Source organism: Pleurodeles waltl, chromosome 11, assembly GCF_031143425.1.
Source record: "Pleurodeles waltl isolate 20211129_DDA chromosome 11, aPleWal1.hap1.20221129, whole genome shotgun sequence".
Classification (NCBI taxonomy): domain Eukaryota; kingdom Metazoa; phylum Chordata; class Amphibia; order Caudata; family Salamandridae; genus Pleurodeles; species Pleurodeles waltl.
Window position 1 is genome coordinate 317016820 of NC_090450.1, and position 22780 is coordinate 317039599.

Sequence of the window (22780 nt, forward strand, 5' to 3'; positions counted from 1 at the left end):
TCAGACAAATGGAAGATACTTAGTAAATATATATATGTCTTGCCACCTCTTAAAGGTCTTAGAACAAAATGGCAGCCAACTCAGGTACGATGGCAGATGTAGACCAGGTTTTGAAAAGGAGGATCAATCATTGATAATTTGTTGTCACACAAAGTATTAGTAGAAGTCTGTGATATCCCTCAGTCCACATCTATATGTCTATTTCATAGACTAAAACGAAGCATTTGATTGTGTGAACAATACCTTCTTTGACTAAATTTGTAATATTTGGTGGCTCTGCAACTTTATTAAAGCTAATTGTGGCATGGCGTACCAACACCCTGATCCAAAATTCTCCTCCACTCTTTTGTCCAGGATCAAGTTTATAAAAATAATTTAGGCACCAATTTTCACTGTGATGTTGCTAGACTCAATATGTGAAAGTAACATCTCCGTTCATATTCAAACAAAAGCATAAGCTATAAGATCTAGTCGAACTAAATATATGCAGACCACATTAATGGCCATGCAGTTACACAAATACCACTTTAGATCACATTGAATTAAGAAAATGACCAAACGGCCATTACCAAAATCTCATTGAAAACTGCACTATGTCACACCCTGGGCAGTTAATGTTAAAGAAAGAATTCATTGAAGGTTAGTGTGTGCGGGCTTAATACTTCTGGTCACCTTCTGCTTAAACACTTTTTATTCAAATATGGTTTATGTCATGCTATTTTTTTGACTAAACAGATATTGAACCAGAATAAGCACAAAGATTGTTTTATCACAGCAGTGAGATAAAATATCACTAAAGTTCTATTGCTGCTATAAATTTGGAAATGAGCTACACTGAAAATGGGCATAATGTATTTAGGAGGGCACTGCTGAAATGTAAGTGAGAGCCTTTCACAGCATATATCCTACAAATGTTGCATGTATGCTAATTCAATGTCATTATGCTCTTGCTACAGAGGTTTGTGTGTAGCCTCGATGTTACAGGCTCTCACGCTACCCGGCTGACTAAGACTTCAATTTTTTTTAGGCTTTCCCCATTTGCATCCACCCACCAAATATGTAGCAGGTTTAGCAGTTTGACCGGAACACATTGCTCAGGAATTACTCCTTCTTATGCCGCTAATCTGTGCCAGTCTATGAACTACAAATTCGGGGTGTTCAGGGACAGTTTGGGAACTCATGTTGTGCTCATTTTACCATCAATGTAATGCTGGGACTAATTTTCAATTCACGTCTGTCCTACATCTACATGTAAACAAAATAGAAAACATGATTACTTTTTGTCTCTTGTTGGTCAAACAGAGTTGACTCCAAAATCCTTTACTTTCTCCACAAGCCTTTGTACCTGAGCACAGATCTAAGCTGGTGCTCCCCTACTACTCACCATACACATAAGGTAGGCTGCAGAGAATGATGATTCTTATAGGTTTAATGCATAAAGGATCGCAATTTTATAAAAGACAAGGAGGCTAGCATTATGCATTACTTTCTTTATTCACTCCTTCTGAGCAACACACATAAAAGTTCCAGAAGAGAATACAACTGCCTCATGTTAACAAGAACTTTCTAGTGCATATAACTCTTCTTGTCCTCTATATTCCTTCTCTTTTGTTTCTCTTTGTCACTTTCATCCTCCTTGAAACATATGAATCACCAACCTTCTACTGATCTGCAAAAGATAAACAATGAAATGCTTCCTGGCTCTCTTTCTCTCACTTTTTTTACGTGTCAGAATATATAAATATATACACAAATATAAAAACAATACCACTTACTCCCAAGAAAATCGGGGAAGGTGTGGTGGGATAATGTTAGCCTTCTTGTCTTTAATAGAATTGTGATTCTTTTTGCAGTAAACCTATAAGAATTATCATTTTATGTCAAGACAAGAGGCTAGCATTATGCATGTTCAAAGTTTCTCAAAGCACAGCATTAAACATGCTCTATAGGTTTAAAATAATATTTCCTAAATGTATCAGCATTAGACCAGTCTGCTGCCTTCATGTTCTCATTCAGACTTCCCCCAGACATAAACTTCTTACTTACCATTGCACTTCTTACCGTATGTTCAATAAACCATGTTAAATCAATCCCTGCTTCTCTCATTGCACACTTAACCCACCTTGCAATTGTTGCATTTTTTACTGCTTTAAATGGTTTCACATATGAAATTAATAACTAACCACAGCTGCGTTTCTCTTTTCCATCATTCTGCATTCATATTCTTTAATACATCTGAATACACACAAATTTGGAGAATTATACAAACTTGAATACAAAATTGAACTAAATCTGGTCTTTGTTCTTTGCTGTATCTTAAACAAAATTCCATTAGCTTGATATCTCCAAAGCCCCAACATCTGATACTCTTCAAAAATACATTAAAATTAATAGATTTGCCAACTTCCAAGATAGTTCCCTTAACCCAAAGTATTATTACTTGGTCATCCCTAAAACATTCTCAAAATAACATCAACATCCCAAAAGGATAGATATCTAGAGTTTGGACCGTTCTTTAGTTTTATCCCTTTCATTACTCTACAAATGAGCGGACTCCTTCCTATAGAGATTCCCTGAATCAATGAATGATGCTATCGCTGAGCGATAAGAGTTCACCATTCTGTATGAAAGCCCTTTATCAAAGAGTTCTGCCACAAAACCAGTCACCTCTACCTCATCAGCCTTCATGGGATCCAAATCCCTTTCCATGCACCAACAAAACCATAATCTCCAAGCATTCCTGTACCTCCTCTTAGTTCCTGGTGCCCAGGACTCATTGAGTAAACCTGAAGCTGAGTCCAAAAGTCTTGTGAATCTTCCAAGTTCACTGATACTTTCCAAACTAAAAGGTAGAGCAAACCTCACAGAACTAACGGGTATTCTTTCCCTTCTGCCCCGTCCAATACACCTCTCCTTGATTTTCTCAAATAAGGTGATTCTATCGCCATCTCCAAAGCTGTCGTAAGTCAAGCCTGTGTTTTCCAAAATGGTGTCACTAGCACTATCTGACATTTCTGTTTCCTGCAAACCAGTAAACCCCTCTGAATCATAGAAAAAGGAAGAACAGCACAGATATCCCTTTTCCTTGTATAATCCTGTAGAATCACATCTATTGCTCCTGCACCTGGATCCGGTCTCCAAATGTAGTACTTTGTCAATTGAAAAGTCATTCTGGACGCTAAGAGATCTACCTCAAAAGGGCCTAACAAAATTATTATTTTCCTTAAACAATTCTTGCCTAGCTTCCAATCTCTGAAATCTACCTGAATCGTGGAATTCCAGTCTGCCAATAAGATTGCATTGCCCTGGAAGATATTCAGCTTTCAACTAAATCTTGTGCTCCAGACAAAAATTCACATTTCTATTGCTAGCTCTGTCAATCTCTTTGATCTGCTTCCACCTAATTTGTTTATGTAAGCCACCGCAGTCATAATGTCCATCCTCAACAGAACTGACATTTCCTGTAACTGTTTGAAACTGCGATGAGCATATAATATTGCCTTCATCTCTAAGCAATTGATGTGATCTTTCTTCTTTAATAGATTTCATACCACTCCAGTCTCCTGAGTTGAACAAACTGCTCCCCATCCTGACAAACTGGCATCTGTCTCCAAGACAAAATCTGGCCTTTTACCAAAAATCGCACTACCATTCCACACTTCCAGGTTCTCCATCCACCAAAGCAACTCTTGTCTTGCTTTCCCATTCAACTGTATTTTGTCTGCAAACCATAATCCTTTTGTCAGAGCAGCTCTTTAATCTCTGTAATGCTCTGTAATGTAATGGTCCTGGGAAAAACGCCTGAATTGATGATGAAAGTAGACAAACTACATGTGCTAAGTCCCTCAAAATTATAAATTCTTCTTTTCAAAACTTTATTTATCTTCTCTCTTATCTTCTTTATTTTCCTTCTTGGAAGACTTAACTGGCATTTCAGCGTATATACGACAAATCCTAAAAACTCCAGCATCTGATGAGTGGTAAATACTGACTTCTACATATTCACTCTGAAACCCAGTGATTCCAATAGTCTCCTCACTGGAATCAAATCTTTCTTTAAATCTTCTGCACACTGATTAAGTATCAGGATATCGTTTATGAAAGTAATCAGTCTTTTACCTCTCTGTCTTAAATAACCCACTACTGGTTTCATCACCTTAGCAAAACACCTTGGGGCTGAAGACAAACCGAATGGAAGACATTGAAATTGGAACAGCTGAACTTTCCATCTGAATTGCAATAATCTTTATGGATAAACTGGAATAGTGAAATATGCATCCTTGAGATCCCATTTCACTAACCAATCTTCTTCTAATAACATGTCCCAAAGAAGATGGAGCTCATCCATGTTGAAATGTCTGTAAGTAAGAAAACAATTTAATTCCCTCAGATGTATTACTGGTTTCGACCCTTTATCTTTTTTCTCCACTTAACAAAGGGTACTGAAAAAACTGCCTTGCTGTCTTATAACCTTCCACATTTCTTTCTACTGATCTATTAACCATCTCAGCCTTCCTCCAACTCCTTTTTGGGTAGAACCAGAACATATCCTCATACTCTCTTTGGTTTGCGGAAGAATTGTGGCTTTGACCTCTTGCACTGGTACCGCTAGCTCTACCACTACTTCCTTTCTTGGAATAGAATTCTGAGATTGTTTTATAAAATCCACTTTGGAAGCCTCCTTGATATCCTGAATAATGGGACTTATAAAGCCCACAGCCGAGAGGTTGCCCTATCCTCCCAGCCCTTCAAGAAAAACTATTTCCGGAACATTGTATTTTCATGGAAAATTGTGCCTTATCCAGGCTTGTGAAAGTTTGGACATAGTTGCCAATACTCTTAACCATTCCTTCCCCAAATAAAATACCTATAGAATCATCAGAAGTCTCTTTGACCTCTAAATCCTCTAATTTAGGGTGTATTTGCATCAAGATGGTCTTCCATCTCTCGGCTAATAAACTAGCATTGGCATTCCCTATGAAAGAAATGGCTCTCTGTGACCAACCTCTTAATAATTCTAAGTTGACATCTCTTCCCTTTATATAAGCTTCCTCAATTAAATCAATCACTCTTGCCATCGGACCCAGAATGTCCAGAACTTTGTCCTGGCAAGACTTTAGGGATTTCTCTAAACCTTTTCTTGGATTTTTACTTAACTTAAACAAATAAGTTATCATCTCTGGATCTATATTAGTAGTTAAGATGACTTTATTTTCTATGACAGGGCGAGATCATTCTGCCCTCATTATGTTTTGTTCTTCTTTCTCTAATGGCCTTCTCAATCAGAATTTAATATAATCTGCCATATGATCAAGTGGTCATGACACCTTACTTCTAGGATGTTTCAATTCCATGGGATCCAATAACTTCTGACCCATTGGATCGAGAACCACATCCCTATTATTATCTTTTTGGCTTAAAGAATTGGATATATCATCCAAACCACCCATATAATTTAAGTCCAAAATGTATTTATCCTCATCATGTCTATCATCTGACCTCCCAAACCTGTATTGATTGTTTGTCTCCAGAGCAGTGCTAGACTGCCCATCCTGTGTGTCGCATAGGGCATCCAATCTTTTTGAGTTGGCAAGAACTCCTTTATCAGGTCCATCCATATGTTTTCTTTTCTTAATACATTTTCCTCCCGATCCTCTAAAAATGTCACCTTCCTCTTTTGAAATTGAAAAATATTCCTCATCCTCTTATGTCTTTTCTGGCCTTTTTGCCATCAAAACCTCCTTCAATGTCTCCTAAACTGCGAGTTGCAGTTCTTCTGACACTATTTTTCTAATTATGTCCTCTTGAGACATTTGCACTGGTTGATCTGTCCTTATCTGAAAATGTGGTCAGCTATTAAAACTGTCTTCAATCCATGTACTTTTATATAGTTAAATTTGGTGGAGGACCTATTCACAAAAGATTTAACATATAATATTAGGGCATGTATTATTGTCAAAATAGTATAAAATACTATTGTCAATATATCGTATACATTGCAAAATGTATACATGTCCGATTGCTGGTTGCTTAAAGCAAATGCCAGGTTGGCAGAATAAACGATTTTCTTTATAGCTGACTGAATGCCGAGACCGATATAACTGACTTGTGCTCAGAACAAGACTAACCACCTTGCATCCAAACGCAGCATGCCGAAGGGCCAAACATGCTGCCATTGGTTCACGCGTTTCATCGCATGTCACGCTCTAGATATTCAAGTGCATGTTAACTGTTTCTTTTTAGAAACGGAGTGTTCGGAGCTTTAGCCAAATTCGCTGAAACTAAAAAACAAGTCAAAACCTGAAATAAAGGCTGTAAACTCCTTACCTTTTGCTCGCAAACGTATATTATTCTCTATATTAAACAAAAATAAGCATGTAAACACTCACACCCTTGACTCCCTTAGCCCATAAATTGGGTTTGTACACCAAACTTTACATTATAAATACAATAAAACCTATATAAAGACATTCTTAAAATCGATATTCATTACAGAACAAAGTATACCTGCGAACAAAATAGGAAGATTTTGGAGGACAAGGAGAGTTATATGGACTAGAAAGTTCTTGTTATTATGATGCAGTTGTGTTCTGGATCTTTTCATGTGTGTGCTCAGGAGTAAATAAAAGAAGCAATGCTAGCCTCCTGTCTTTAAAACATCATTTTCTGTGGTTCCCAACAGGACAGGTCCAATTTGGGGAGAGGTCACCGCACCTCAAACTCCACACTATGGATCGCTCTGCCCCTGCTAATCTGATAGGAAACAGACTGTAGAAGACAGTGCAGATGCGCGAGACCCCTCATTTGGATAGGCTACAGCACTGTTTTATTGTAGGTGTGTGTACAGACAAAGCTGAGTACTACAATTGAACATTTTCCCAAGCTGAAGATAAAGACTAATTAAAGACTGGACTCTACAACAGGCCTATAATTGAGCACCAGCAAAGCACTAGCAGAAGCTCCAGGTATATCCCTAACACTGGTGTTTCGTTTTCTTCCAGGACTGCTGGGATACGGTGTGTGCAGCTAACGGGATTTGCTAAAGGATTCACTTATGAAATCGGACAGACATTTTCTGGAGAGAGTAACCATGCCTGGAATGCGGTATACCTTGCCGGAAGCTGGCACCTCGTCGACAGCACTTGGGGTGCTGGATTCGTGAATAACACCAGCAATAGGTTTACCTTTCAGTAAGCAAATGTTTATTTGTGTTACTGGTCTTTGCATATGTACAGAGAAACGTTGTCACTACGGTCTTTCAGCAGCTGCCTCATTGAAATGTAATGTTAATCAAACTAATAATGACATGTCTAAGTGAGAATTACCAGAGGAATAAGTTGATACCTTTGGAGTGAGGAAACTAGGGCCTGATGTATCACTCCCCTTTGCAGACCAGAGATGTGCAATTTGCACACAGACTGGTTTGGGTATGAGAATGTATTTTTTGATACAACCTATGTACTGATCGGTTGTATCGCAAACTGTCTGTTCGCAGGGGTCGCCAAACGATCGACTTAATGCCTATTAATTGGGCAGGTCCAGGTTGTGAACCCTGTGAATGGCTGCCAATGGAGGCAGGGAAAACTGCAAGAGACAACAGACCCAGTCCCTTCATTTGCTTTCAGAGACGTGTCCAGTATAGGAATCTGAACCCCTTTAAAACAAAACAAATCCTGTTTGGAAAGACATAGGGATAGCAGGAGAGCCTGATCCTCCCGAGGAATCTGTTATGATTCACAAAGGGGAAGGCGCTCTGAAGAATGAATGGAGAGCTGAATGAACCTTACGATGTCAATAACGTAGCAACGAGTGAAGCTCCCGTGTAGTTCATGTAGTAAGTGGCATGGTAATGAATTATACTCAATCGAGTATGGAGATAACTGACTGGAGCAATAATACGCTACATTGGCATATGTTAGACCCAAGCAATAGGAAATGAGAAATCTGTCACAGGAATGAGATTGTGGATGAATGAGAAATTAATTAAATTGATAGGGTCCTGTGATATTGAAACTGTTCGTTCGTCATTGCTAAGGTGAATGATGTTTTTAAAATGCCCGTGAACCATGTTTCAGTAAAGACTAGACCTTATTCAGAGGTTGGTGGCTGGGATGCTCCATCACAAACGTGATGGTTGTCCTGCTCGCCATATTAAATTCTTTATAGTCTATGTACTCATAATACAGCGGGCAGGATATCCTCCATGTTTTGAGAGTATATCCAGACAAACTCTAAACGAAACTCTCAGATTCCATTGAAATATATCAGGACAATGATTATGTGTGGGTGTAGAAAAAGTTATCTGAAACGTGCCTGAAGATGCTGGCACTGACTAAGATCGCTTTGATTTGCATACAACCAAATACGTTGAAATACACGAGATCCCTGGTCATCTGTGTTAGGATTTGCAGATCTCTGTGTCTGACACAGCAGATGGTGAGATTGTCTTTTCATGTTATATGAATGTCTTCTCTTGTGTCTTGTGCAGGTACAATGAGTTTTACTTCCTCACCCACCCAGCCCTCTTCGCTGATGGTCATTTCCCAGACAACCAGAACTGGCAGCTGTTAAAGCCACCACTGTCACTGAAACAGTTTGAGAACAACATCCGTTGCACGAGTTCCTTTTATACCGCAGGACTAGTTGCAGCAAACCCGGAAACAGTCATAATTGAAACAGGTATAGGAGACATGTATCTCTCTATGTTCTGCTGTGTGAAACCACACTCCACCCCACATTAAGAGCAGGTTCTGCATCTCCTGTATGTCCCACATCATTAGGGCAAAGGAGTATCAATGTGTAGGCCTCTAATGGCTGAACACTCTCCTTAATGCTGAGGGCTACACATTACTGCAACTTTGTAGGGCCCACTCTTCGATCCTTAGGACCCCGCAGTCACATGAATTCAGTATATAGGTGTAACCAGCACATACAGTCACGTCCATTCATACTGCCCCCAACCTATTATGTACTACTCTTTTTTAAGCAGGTTGAAAACATTACGACCTCCGTTTTCATAAAAAGTGGGGAATCAAGGTAATTTAAAAAGTGACCATGCTGGCATTGCCAAATAGAAGAAGACAACACCAGTCTTACCTTTTTAGTGCCTAAAGGCACTAGGAACATAAGTCATTGATTGAAGGTGACTGGGAAGTGAGACTAGGAAAAGGCTAGGCCAAGAAGCATGTTTGCTGTTACATATGCCTTGCCATTATGTGGTTTTAATGAACAAATTACTTGCCTTTGGTAATGTCTTATCTGTGGAGACGATCTAGCTACAGATTCCTTACCTTAGAATTATCCGTGAGTGTCAGACTGGATAGCAAATTTTTTGATGAGTAATGCTGGAAGGTGGCATCGTTCAGCTCCACAAGACGTTGTCAGCACTCCTCCACGTTGGAAGTGACGCGTGCGGTACCTATATAGGCACCTCCCCACTGTGCTGACATCAGCCTAGAGCGTGGAGCTATGAAGAACACTGACTACTGGTGTCGAAAACTAGGGTCCTCAAGGAGAAAAGCCCTCTTCCTAGAAATCCTTTCCCAGAGCAGGGAGGACAGGTGAGTTGGTGAAGAATATGCAGCTAGAAAGAGTCTCTAACTGATTGGGCATTACCGAAGGTAAGTCACTTGTTTATCTGATAGAGACTTCTAGCCGCAGATTCTTTATCATAAAATAGATAACCAAGCAATACTGGACCTCAGGACCAATTTCATATGAGGAAGTCCTGCAGGTCTGAATGGGCAAAGTGCCCATCCTGACGGACCTGACTATCCAGGCAGTAGTGCTTTCTAAACGTGTGTAAAGTATCCCATGTCACTACCTGGCAGATGTCCAGGACCAGAACTCTGTGTGGTAACGCAGTGGTTGCAGCTTTAGCTCTCGTGGAGTGAGCATGCAAACCCTCAGTGGGTTGCTTTTTGGTCAGTGCATAGCAGATTTCCATACAGAGCATGATTCATTGAGAGATGGTCCATTTCTTCATGGTCCATTCTTCCTTCGCTCCAACATACCCCATGAAGAGCTGGTCATCCACCGGAACTCTCATGTGTGGTCAGGGTAGAACAACAACGCTCTTTTTGGGTCCAGACAGGTGAAGTCGCTCCTGTTTCTCTAAGGGATATGACGGAGCATAAGAAGTAGGTAGTGATGGACTGGCCTACATGAAAGGGAGTGACCACTTTCGGTAGAAAAGAACCTCTCTTACAAAGTACCATTTTGTCTGGGTAGGTGTTCAACTATGGAGGCGTGGATGATAAAGCTTAAAGCTCACTGACCCTCCGAAGAGATGAAATAGCCACGAGAAAGGCCGTCTTGAGTGTAAGGACTCTTAGTGAACAATTGTGTAAAGTCTCTAATGGAGTACACATAAGGAAAGTGAGGACAAGATTAAGGTCCCTTTGAGGTACAATGAAAGGAGAAGGGTAAACAAATGTTGTAAACCTTTCAGAAATGTATTTACAATGGGGGTTTTGATGAGGAATGGATGGTCAGGGAACCTCAGAAAAGCTGACATGGCAGAAAAATAGCCCTTCAGAATGCCCAGAGGAGAGCCCTGATGGGCAAGACAAAGAATGAAGAGAATAACCTGAGAAAGGAGTGCAGAAAGGGAATCCATTTGTCTTTCTGTACATCATGTCACAAATTTTGCCCAACAGCAGGTCTACACCAACTTGGTGGAGGACAGCCTGGCTGCCAAAACAACATTGCAGACTTCAGGGGGAAGGTCAAAAGCTGTCAAATGCTGCCGCTCAATCTCCATGCAGGATGGCGAAGAGTTGACAGGTTTGGTAGAGGACCGTTCCTTGCTGCTGTAACAAAATATCCTCCCGAAGGGGCAACCTGATTGGAGGACTGATGGCCATGCTCAGATACCAGACTCTCTGTGCTCAGTCTGGAGCCACAAGAATGACTTGTGATGGGTCATTCCTGATCTTCTTGAGAACTCTGGGCTGGAATGGGCTGGACGGGAAGTCATATAGGAGGTCTGAGTTCCACAGGGAGTTGAAAAGCATCTCTGAGCAAAAGCCACCTTGGAAACTCCATCATGTAGAAGTGCTGACATGGCACATTCTCATCTGTGAGAAGCAGATCTAACCAAGGCTCTCCCCACTGCTGAAAGAGACCTTCCACCACCTCTGAATGTAGATGGCATTCACGATCTGCTAGACATCTATCTCTGTGTTCGTCTGACCTGGCCTTCAGAGAGCCCGCCAGGTGTTGAAACACCAGGGAAATGCCCTGATGTTCCAGCCATGTCCAGACACATAGGGCCTCCTGACAAAGGATCCACAGCCCCAATGTGCCCTACTTGTTGCAGTACCAAATGCCAGTGGTGTTGTCCATGAACACCTGTACTAGCCTTCCCTTGATGGAGGGTAGAAAGGCTTTCAATGCCAGCCGGGTCACACAGAGCTCCAAAAGGTTGATGTGGATTCCAGATTCCCCTTTAGAACAGAGACCTGTGATCTCTAATTCTCAAAGGTAGCATCCCCATCTGAAAAGTGACACATCTGTCACCACTGCCAGGTATAATAGGTAAAGGAGAGAGGTCTGCTGCTGGTCCAGTCACAGTACGTTAGCTAAACCTTCAGGTCTTTTGCAGTTACCTCCAAGATATCAACCATGACTGAGAGATTGACCTGATGTTGCACCCACTGGAACTTTAGGTCCCATTGCAAAGCCTGCATATGCTAGAGGACATGTGTTACCAACAGGATGCAGGAGGTCATGAGTCCCAGTAGCCTCAGAGTAAGTCCCACTGAAATCCAGGATAGAGGCTGAAACATCAGTGTCACAGCCAGAATATTCTGGACTCACTGTTCAGGAGGATAAGCACAAAACTGCACATGTTCAGAGAAGCTCTGATAAAAGGGAGTGTCTCAGAAGGAGGCACATGTGACTTCAGCACGTTGATAGTGAACTCCAGCAAGTACAGGACTTCCGCCGTAGTCTGGAGGTGGGAGACAACAGTCTGTGACGAGCCCGCCTTCAAAAGCCAGTCATTGAGATAGGCACCCCTGATCTGCACAGATGAGCTGCAACCAGCATCACACCTTGGTAAACAACCGAGGGTGATAGTAAGGCCAAAGGGCAGCATGGTGAACTAAAAGTGCTCGTGACCTACTGACCTACTGTGAACTGCAGGTAATGCATGTGGGCAGGCAGGGCAGATATGTGTAAGTATGCATCCTGCAAGTCCAACGCTACCATCCAGCCTGCTGAGTCCAGGGCAGACATGGCCTAATGGAGCATGAGCATTTAGAAATTCTACTTCTTGAGGAAGAAGTTGATAGGGCTCAGGTCTAGAATAGGACGAAGGCCTCAGTCCTTATGGGACGTAGAAGGAATAACACCTCAACCTACTTCTTGGATTGGGACCCTCTCTTTTTGGCTCCCTCGGCCAAGAGAGCCATCCCTTTCTGGCAGAGAAGGGATACATGGTCCTCCATCATCCTGTCGTAAGTAGGTGTCATGGAGGAAGCAGTAGTAATGAAGGGGAGGGAGTAGCCACTTTGGATGATCTGCAAAACCCACTGGTCCAATGTTATAGACTGGCAGTGGGGCAGGAGCTGGCCGATCCTGCCCTACAAAGGGTGCCCATGGTGGTAAGGGGGCAACCTACAAGGGTTTGGAGGCTGCAGTTGCTGGGATGTGGGTGGACTGGCCCAACCTTTGGCTACCCGACCCAAGAGGTCTGTGAGTACTGCATCCTTGGGCCTGGAGAGGTTAAGAAGATTGCACATCACAGCGACTGGGAGGGTATAGATGTGGCTAGAAACTCCTCCCATGGCCACAAAAGGAGAGAAAGATGGATTGGGAGTGATAAGGGGCCAGGAAAAGAACCACGGACCGGGCCGTAGCCCTGTCGCTCTTAAAGGGTTCTAACGCTCAATCAGCCTTATCTCAGAAGAGACGGGTGACATCAAAGGACATGTCTATGTGCAATGCTTGGACATCCCCAAAAAAGCCAGCTGTCCTCAACCAGGTGTAGCGCGTATGGCTATGGTTGATAAAACACCTCTGCCCAGAAAGTCAGTGGTGTCCAGTCCACATCGTATCATGAACTAAGCTGCATCCCCCCTGACAGCAACAGTCTGGGAGAGTATGGCCCGGGCCACTTTCAGGGCTGTTGGTAGTACCTGCACAACTGTATCCCACAGAGTGTGAAAACAGCAGCCCAAAAGGCACACAGTGTTCATGGACCGGAGTGCCAGCTAGTGGAAGAAAACATATTCTTTGCTAAATTGGCCAGTCTCTTGAATTCTTGATCCAGTGGTGTGGTTGGGAAGACGGCCCAGGAGATGGCTCAACCACGGAGTCAGTTCTTAAATACCAAAGCTCCCTTGTCTGTTCGGCCGGCAGAAGAGGTGAACTCAAAGATCTCTTCAGCAACTTCTTGCCTTGGGACTTCTCTGAGTGGACTGAAGAATTTGAGTGCAATGAGAATTTCAGACCCTCTGACCGTTCCTGGACCTTCCTCTCAACCGTGATCTTGATCATCCCTGCATTGCACATCGAGTGATCAGGAGCTTGAGGCCTCAAGGGCTTCAGGTTAATGGTGTGGCAATTGGAGAAGATTTTAAGATTGTGGTTGCGCTCGAGGTACCAAATGCATAGAAGATGTGGGTCTGTCACCAACATCGGGCAGTGACAGGCACCGGAGCTCTTAAAGTCAGTTTCAGAGAGGACATCCCTGCCACACTAGGAGGAAAAACTCAAAAAGACTTAAACAAAACTTGACAAATGTTAGCAAAAAATGATCAAGGGGTAGCTCCTCTCTGGATCTGCACTGATTGGTGCGGATAGAAAGGAACTGACGTCAGGATGCTATGATATTGCCAATATAGATACCACACACATCACTCTCAGTGTGGACAATGCCATGCAGAGCCAAACAATGCCATTTACCAGTGCTCAGGGGTACTGCTCACGAAAACGTTTCCGGATCCAGTCTAACGCCTGGGGATAATTCTAAGGTTACGGAATTTGCCGCTAGAAGTCTCTATCAGATAAACCAAATAGAAACATTGCTACCCACATTAACGATTACTTGCTGATCACAAAGTGTTTTTGACTCACACCCTTCAGTTCAAAACTTCTTGTGATCCACTAACACCCAGTTACAGAAACTAATGATGCACACAGTCAAGGAATACTTTCAGGGAAAGGTCTTTCCTGGTTCTCAAAGAAAGGAGACTATGGGCCCGATTTAGAGTTTGGCAGATGGGTTACTCCATCACAAACATGACAGATATCCCATCTGCCATATAACAAGTGCATTATATGCAATGGCACTACAAACACCGCCTGCGGGGAAACCAGCAATGCTTGTTATGGGGTAACCCATCTATTGAACTCTAAATCAAGCCCTACACAAGATACAGTCATCAATGGCTGGATGACAGATGGGCACTTTCTATATTGTTCACATAGAGTTGGTTCATTTGAGTGGTTGCTGGTGGTGGGCACACTCATTTTTTGGAGCCAGAATTTATTTTGTACTTTCAGGGCTACACAATCACATAGCATGTGAATCACAGATTGACATGCAGTCTGTCATCTTTATAGGTATCATAGATCAAAAGATTGTATTTAAATAATTTTTTGCAGTAGATGATTTTATGAAATACAGCGTTTTCATGACATATTGTACACTGATGGATTTCAAACTTGTTCACATAAGTGATTCATGGCTTTCTTGCACTATTTGATACATAATTCCCAACCTATTTCTTTACTCCATTTGTTCATGAGGAGTTCCTAATTTGTCAGTCTTTGAATTAAACTTAAGGGTATATTTATGAGAGGCTTGTGCCCCTGTTGTGCCAAAAAGTTTCACGCATTGGTGGCGCAAGCACTACTACAAATCCATGAGATGCCGCATTTGCCCAAATGCTTTGTTTTTTTCTGATTTGCAGCTTCTAAAAGCTGTGCTACAACCAGCTCTTGCGCAGAAATTAATACATGTAAGGTAGGCATTCCCTGCAAAAGTCACAGAAAACTGATGCAGTGATATTTATGGCTTTGGCAATGTATAGATGTGCTACGCAAATGCCAAATGCGCCAAAACTTCCTGTGCATCAGTAACTCAGGCTTAAGAAATCACACAGTGGCTGTGCTATATACACCTGAACATCCAAAAATACTTTGGAAAGCTCAACTATGCCATGAAGGTCGCCATCCTGCAACTAAGAGTAGGGAGGAGGCTACCACCATGAAGGCAGAGAAGGAGGAGGAAGCGTGAGTTCCACCAGTGAATCTCCCTTATCAACCTCAAAGAGGATGAGGTGATCAAGTTCTATAGACTCAGGAGGGAGTCCATTATAGTATTGCTGCATAAGATTGAGCCAATTCTGCTGTCACAAACAGTCAGGCCCCTCAGCATTCCTCTACACATGCTGGCCTCTGGGTCAATGCATGTCACAATGGCAAGAGTGGCAGAAATATCCTTGGCATCTTTTTCTGCCTTCTTGTCCACTGTCCTGTATGCCATCAGTACCTCCTCTTCCCCAAGATCCACAGCAGATGGAGAACAAGCAAGGCCTCTATGCCATTGCAGGGTTTCCACGTCTTGGAGGCTATGGACTGCACACATGTGCAATTGATTCCTCCAGCTAAAACAGCACATGTTCCGCAATTGGAAACGCACATATTCCATCAACGTCCAGGCAATCGTGGATCATCTTGGGAGATTCACCAATGTGCAGGCAGAATACCTGGAAAGCACACATGATGCATGTATCTTCAGGCACAGCATTATAAATGAGTGCTTCCAGAATGGGGAATGTGCAAATGACCTACTTGCTGGTAAGTAAATCTCAACTATACAATACACCAAGTAAAATGTAAAAATGAATGACAGAATAGCTATATCTGTGTCTGTTGACGGAGCAAGGGCCATCTGTACGAGGAGTGTGCTTCAAATTTGCACCATGCATCATGGTACATGCGTAATACAATTACATACCTCTGATATGTCAAGGCACACAAAGCAACTTTGGGTGGTTTTCTATGTCAAAGCTTGTAGGACAAATGCAACCCTGTGCCAAATGTTGTGGGACTTCACTCTGTGCAAGGGGGTTGTCCCATGTGTAGTGTTGGTGTTTCCAACAAGCTGTCCTAGTTGATGACATGTGTCACCTTCCAACATTTATGGCCCCTAGTGTCTTGTGCATAGTATGAACAACTTACAACAGTGTACTTGTTGATTTCACATACTGACATTGCTTCACTAATCTGCCTATGTCAGTAGCTACAGAACATCTGTGAGCAGTAATGTGTCACTCCACTCTGTGTGAATGAACAGAACCACGTCATCTGTATGCCAGAAAAGTCCATATGAGTGCAAAGGCTACGCAATAGATAATTGTGAGATGAGAATCCCCTCAATGGTGTACCTACTCTTGAGATATCCACATTTTGAATGGTGTGACAACAAATATTGTTGTAATGGATAAGCATTTCACACATGCAAGTATACTTGTATGTAGTCCAAAAAGTTTCAGGACCAACACTGGAAGTAGTCTATGTAAAGATCATGTGTGGCATGCAATATAAGTGTAGGCCCCAGAAAGGTTTGAAGTTCTTTATTGTGTATATTTATGACACCAACGGCACAAAATGGATACATGTCTCACCCATACTGACAGTGTAGGTACACACACATATGCATAGTAATTAAGCCACATTGACATATGTAAGCAGTGTGACAGCTCACCATTTTTGTGGTGTAATTCGCCAAATGAAAGGCATATCAATACTGCAATGTGAGTCCAACAGAATGCTGTGAGAAATTTCAGACATCAGTCATGAACCATGAACACAGATTAAAATTTATAATGTTAAAGGCATTAGAGTGTACTCAGGATATCAACGTCAACATTTAGTGGTCACAGCAATGATGACAGAGATAAGGCATAGAAGTGCAGATTTCCCTACAAGTTAGAGTCACTCACATACATGTTAAAAACGAAAGTATTGTGTCGAGGCTTCTAATTGGGCAGGTACTTTTTAATACATCAGTGAGCCCCACAGAAAGAAAGCCCACATTGTAAGACATATTTTTCAATCAAAGTGCACCAGGACAACTTCCCAGTCAAAAACAATAGCTGAAGCCTGAATATAATTCAATAACAAAACATTACATGTCAGTACTGCACCACATGTATGCAACAAAATTGCATGCGAAAGGAAGTGAACTATTAAACAGATGGGTCAATGTCGTGTAGGCCCCCACAATCTCAGTGGTCTTACACGAACATATGTATGTGTGAGTGTCTATGTCACTACCTACCTAGGCTGGACCAAATGTCTAAAACATCTGATCAATAATTTGTTACTAAACACATGTAGTGAGAACATATAAAATGGAGTGAACAAGGACTTCTCTAACTACCCATCACAGTAAGCTACTTGAGAAACATGAAAGTGAGGATGTAGATGTGTCCAAAGTATTCTCATGCTCATCATTTGCTAATACACAGAGAACAGGAATAGACATGTTTAAACATATGATCAACCTATATACGTAATATATAATGTGAAATACTGTAAGAAACATGTATGAGTTAATTAGTACACATAACACAAATGTTATGTTGCTGAAACAAAGAGCAAAATCATCTGCATATGTCATGTCTTTTTCACTTTCAGCTGACCAAAGATATGGGGCCAGATGTATCAAACGAATTTGCACTCGCAAACGGTGCGAATCGCAGAAATCGGCCATTTGCGAATGCAAAAACGTGGTCTGAGATGCATGAAAGGCATTTGCAGGCCAAAAACAAGGAATCGCAAACATTTTGATTTTAAGCGAAGCGACATGGTTTTGCATGTCGCATTTTGCGTCTCACAATTTGTGACATGAAATACCAAATCGCTATTAGCATTTTGCAAATTGCAAGCCTGAATAGCGACTCGCAAATACAGGTTCGGTATTTCACGTCGCAAATTGCGAGACGCAAAATGCGAGATGCAAAACCATGTCGCAATTCGATGCATCAAACATTTGCAATTTGCAAATTTTCGCAGAATGTCCTTTTGCACATGCAACTTACTACGGATTGAAACCAGGTGGTAACCAGGTGCAACCTATATAAAGAGGCCCAGAATGCCTCAGACCCTTTTCCACAGTGGCTGCACTCTACGTCATGGCGAGGAGAATGAGGATCTTGGTAGGTTTGAGGAGAGGGAGGAGGAGATAGGAGCGCATTTTCAGAGTGCGCATTACCATTTTTGACCAAACTGAGGATGACATTTTTGAGAAGTACAGGTTGAGCTCAGCCATGATACTTGACCTGACAGCTGAGGTACAACCCATACTGCAGCGCACAACACACAGGACTAATAGCATACCCACCCATGTGCAGGTATATGCTCCCTGCACCGACTTGCTTCAGGGAGCTATCAAGGGGTCATAGCAGCAGCTGGAGGGGTATCACAGAGTGCCCTCTCTAGATTTTTCAATGCATTTCTAAATGCCTTGCTGAGCAGGATACACCAGTACATCAGATTCCCCAACACTCCACAGGAAATACAGCAGACAAAAATAGATTTCTATCAGAGAGCACAGTTCCCCCACGTCCTAGATGCCATAGATGGGACACATGTTGCAATCTGTCCACCATCGGCCACAGAGTGTGTGTACCGCAACAGTAAATACCAACATTCCATGAATATACAGGTGATATGAAATGCCTCCTATATCATAACTGATCTCGTGGCCAGGTACCCAGGGAGCACACATGATTCGTACATCTTTCGCCACAGCGGGATTCACACAGGACTGCTAGCTGGGGAATTTGGTGAAGGATATCTACTAGGTATTTTCCCTCTTTACAATGGTGCATTGATGGCAGTGTGGCGTCAGATGGCTCAGCTACTCATTATGCCCTCTGTTCCTTCCAGGAGACTGTGCCTATGCAGTGCGCACCTACATGATGACGCCCTACCTAAATCCTGCAACACCAGTAGAGCGGAGATACAATTCAGCACACAGGGCAACCCGTAATGTAGTGGAGCGCACCTTTGGCCTGCTGAAGAGTCGCTTCCGGTGCATCCACAAAAGTGGAGGGGCACTACTGTACAGCCCGGACACGACCTGTAGAATAGTGGCCACATGTGCGATCTTGCACAATATAGCTACTACCAGGGGCATACCTGTGGAAATATCGGAGCCAGACTCAGATGAGGATGATGATCCCATACCACCCCTTCAGCCAGCAGACAGGACCAGTGCAGCAGAGGGCAGGCAAAGGCGTGCTGACATCACGCACAACCATTTCAGTTGTAAGTTATGACAACACAACCTCACTGACATGTATTCTGGTAGTTAGCGCCTTTATTACCTTGACTTCAGGTAACATACGTGTCACTAGGACAAAGCAATACACATGAGTCATACATGAGCCATTTACAGTGTTGCACTATTGTCATCACAGTTCACTGTAATTCTACATGTGAAGTTAGTCCCCTGTGGCCATCAATGTCACTTTTTACAGCCACGCATTCCACTTGAGTGCGCAGTGGCCTCGCCGGCACCTCTTGTATCAGGCTCAGTGGCAGTACTGTGCCTCGCACTTCGACACCTAGGATCCATCATGGGCACTGCAAGGCTGCTGAGACAGCACGCCGTGGTATGAAGGCAGTAGATGTAGCTAGGCGATTTACTTATCTACAAAAGCCACTGAACATCCCCATGAATCGCCTTTCATGCCTGCGGTGGCTAACTCGCTCATGCCTGATCTCAGTACAGAGTTCCTTTATGGCATTGGTCAGTTCCCTGGTGTTCTCTGCAGCTGTTTGCTGTCCCTCATGCAGCTTGCAGATGTTAGTATTCAGACACTCCAACTGCTTGTGCAGCCCCCCCATATTGGCATTGTGTGCCTGCATCTGCCTGTGCATTGCCCTCATGTTTTTGTTTTGCAGGCGCTGCACTTTGAGCATTGATGCTTCCAGGCCACCGAAGAATGATGGGCCCTCATCTCCATCTGTGTGCTGTGTGCCTGCAACGTGAGGCCTCCTGCGGGGAGTTGAGTGGCGCTGGGGCAGGGAATGCTGCCTTCCGGTGGATCTGGCTTCTGGGGATGGAGTGTGGCCTTCATCCCGCATGTCATCGGAGTCCAGTCTCACATCGGGGAGTGGTAACACCCTTGTCCTGCGTCTGATTGGCACAATACACAATGACTCGCTGGTGTTGGAGTCGGACAGAGGCTGTGTTTCTGCATCCCCCACAATGGCACATTCTGCTGCTGCTGGGCCTGGGCCATCTGCAACGACAATATGCAGCATGTCCTTTATGTATGTATCATCAAATGTTGCACAATGGTAATAAATGTACACTTACATCGTATCACTATGTACTGGGTGTTGTGTTCTTCTGGGTGTCGCTCTACTTAATTGCATTCTATGTGCTAATTTCAGCTCTGGGGTGTGGACTACCACTCCCATAAGGCATTGTTGTGCCGCATCTTAGATGTGGAATGTAGTACTTATCACAATGGTTTGCACTACTTGCTATTTCCTAAGGGGCATTTGTACATACACATATGGGGTTACATATCATTATTGGACTTACCTTTCTGGTGCTGGGTGTGCGGGACGTGTCAATGTCAGTGACCCCACTGACAGCTTTTGGAAGCAGTGTGGACTCCACCAGGTCTTCCATGGGGGTGGAGGGTGTGTGGGTGGATGGTCTGCCTCTTGTGCTCCTTGCCTCCTTTAGCCTGCTGGCCACCTTCTCCTTGGCACAGGAACGCAGGTCGTACCACCTCTTTCTTATCTCCTCCACTGAGCGCTGCGCAACCCCCACTGCGCAGATTTTGGTCTGGATGTCAGCCCAGAGTTTTCGCTTCTCACTCTCTGGGACCTGCGGTGAGCTCTTCCCAAATAGCCGGTCATGGTTCCTTCCTCACCACCTCCTCAGTGAGCACCTCCAATTCTTGCTCACTGAACTTGAGCTTCCTCTTCCTCTCTCCCTTCTCCTTCCCATTAGCAGCATTGGCCGTGTTGCTGTCAGGTCCTGGCTTGCTCACAAACTTGCTCCCTGGGGCTGGTCTGTGACTCTCTGCAGCTCCTGTGGGTGAGGTACCTGCAAACAGCCTGGGCTGACTCACTTCCTGCTTGTGATGTCATCAGGCTGTGCCAGATGTCCATTTTAGCAATTTGCGATTTTCAAATACCGAATCGCAAATATTTTTGTGATTCGGTATTTGGGCCTCGCAATTTGCATTAGCGATTTTTAAGAAATCGCTATTTCCGATTCGCAAATTTGTTACATTGCAATTTGCGACTCAGAAATAGCGACTTCTTAAAAACCGCTATTTGCAATTCGCTAATGTTTTTTTTCAGATCAAATCAAATCAAAAACATTTATAAAGCGCGCTACTCACCCGTGAGGGTCTCAAGGCGCTAGGGGGAAGGGGGTTACTGGTGCTCGAAGAGCCAGGTCTTGAGTTGCCTCCGGAATGCGAGGTGGTCCTGGGTGGTCCTGAGGTTGGTGGGGAGGGAATTCCATGTCTTGGCCGCCAGGTAGGAGAAGGATTTCCCACCTGCCGTGGTGCGGCGGATGCGAGGGATGGCCGCGAGTGCGAGGTTGGCGGAGCGAAGCTGACGGGTGGGCGTGTAGAAACTGAGGTGACGGTTGAGGTATTCGGGTCCCTTGTTGTGGAGGGCTTTGTGTGCGTGGGTGAGGAGCCGGAAGGTGATCCTTTTGTTGACGGGAAGCCAGTGCAGGTGTCTCAGGTGGGCAGAGATGTGGCTGTTGCGGGGTATGTTGAGGACGAGGCGGGCGGAGGCGTTTTGAATTCGCTGCTGGCGTTTCTGGAGTTTAGCCGTGGTTCCTGCGTATAGGGTGTTGCCGTAGTCCAGGCAGCTCGTGACGAGGGCATGGGTCACGGTCTTTCTGGTGTCGGCGGAAGATCTTTCGGAGCATGCGGAGTGTGAGGAAGCAGGAGGATGATACGGCGTTGACTTGTTTGGTCATGGTGAGAAGAGGGTCCAGGATGAATCCGAGGTTGCGTGCGTGGTCTGAGGGGGTTGGTGCGGTGCCAAGGGCCGTGGGCCACCAGGAGTCGTCCTAGGCGGACGGGGTTTTTTCCGAGGATGAGGACTTCCGTTTTGTCTGAGTTCAGTTTCAGACGGCTGAGTTTCATCCATTCTGCAACGTCTCTCATTCCATCTTGCAGGTTGGTCTTGGCGCTGGTGGGGTCCTTGGTGAGGGAAAGTATCAGCTGAGTGTCGTCGGCGTAGGAGGTGATGTTGATGTTGTGTTTGCGTACGATGTCGCCGAGGGGGCTCATGTAGACATTGCAGAGAGTCGGGCTGAGCGAGCAGCCTTGTGGGACGCCGCAGATGTTCTCGGTGGGGTCTGAGCGGAAAGGTGGGAGGTAGACTCTTTGGGAGTGGTTGGAGAGGAAGGAGGTGATCCAGTCCAGTGCCTGTCCTTGGATCCTCGTGGAGCGGAGGCGGGATATTAGGGTTCGGTGGCAGACGGTGTCGAAGGCAGCCGAGAGGTCGAGGAGGATGAGGGCGACTGTTCTCCGTTGTCCATCAGAGGTCTGATGTCGTCTGTGACTGAGATGAGGGCGGTTTGTGCTGTGATTGGCTCGGAATTCGGACTGAGAGGGTTCGAGTAGGTTTTTGTCTTCCAGGAAGTTGGTAAGTTGCTTGTTGACGGTCTTCTCTATGACTTTGGCGGGGAAGGGGAGGAGCGAGATGGGGGGGAAGTTCTTCAGGTAGCTGGGGTCCGCCGTAGGTTTCTTCAGTAGAGCGTTGACTT

The 22780-nt window shown here is 44.0% G+C and overlaps 1 protein-coding gene across 2 annotated transcripts in view; it reads left to right on the top strand.

Moving 5' to 3' along the window:
• LOC138265662 (kyphoscoliosis peptidase-like) overlaps positions 1 to 22780 on the top strand; it is a 361876-nt gene that overhangs the window by 263506 nt on the left and 75590 nt on the right. For both annotated transcript variants that reach the window (XM_069213573.1, XM_069213572.1), the window contains 2 exons: positions 7002 to 7190; positions 8489 to 8679. In XM_069213573.1, the coding sequence (XP_069069674.1) occupies positions 7002 to 7190; positions 8489 to 8679 (380 nt within the window). The remainder of the gene's footprint in view (positions 1 to 7001; positions 7191 to 8488; positions 8680 to 22780) is intronic.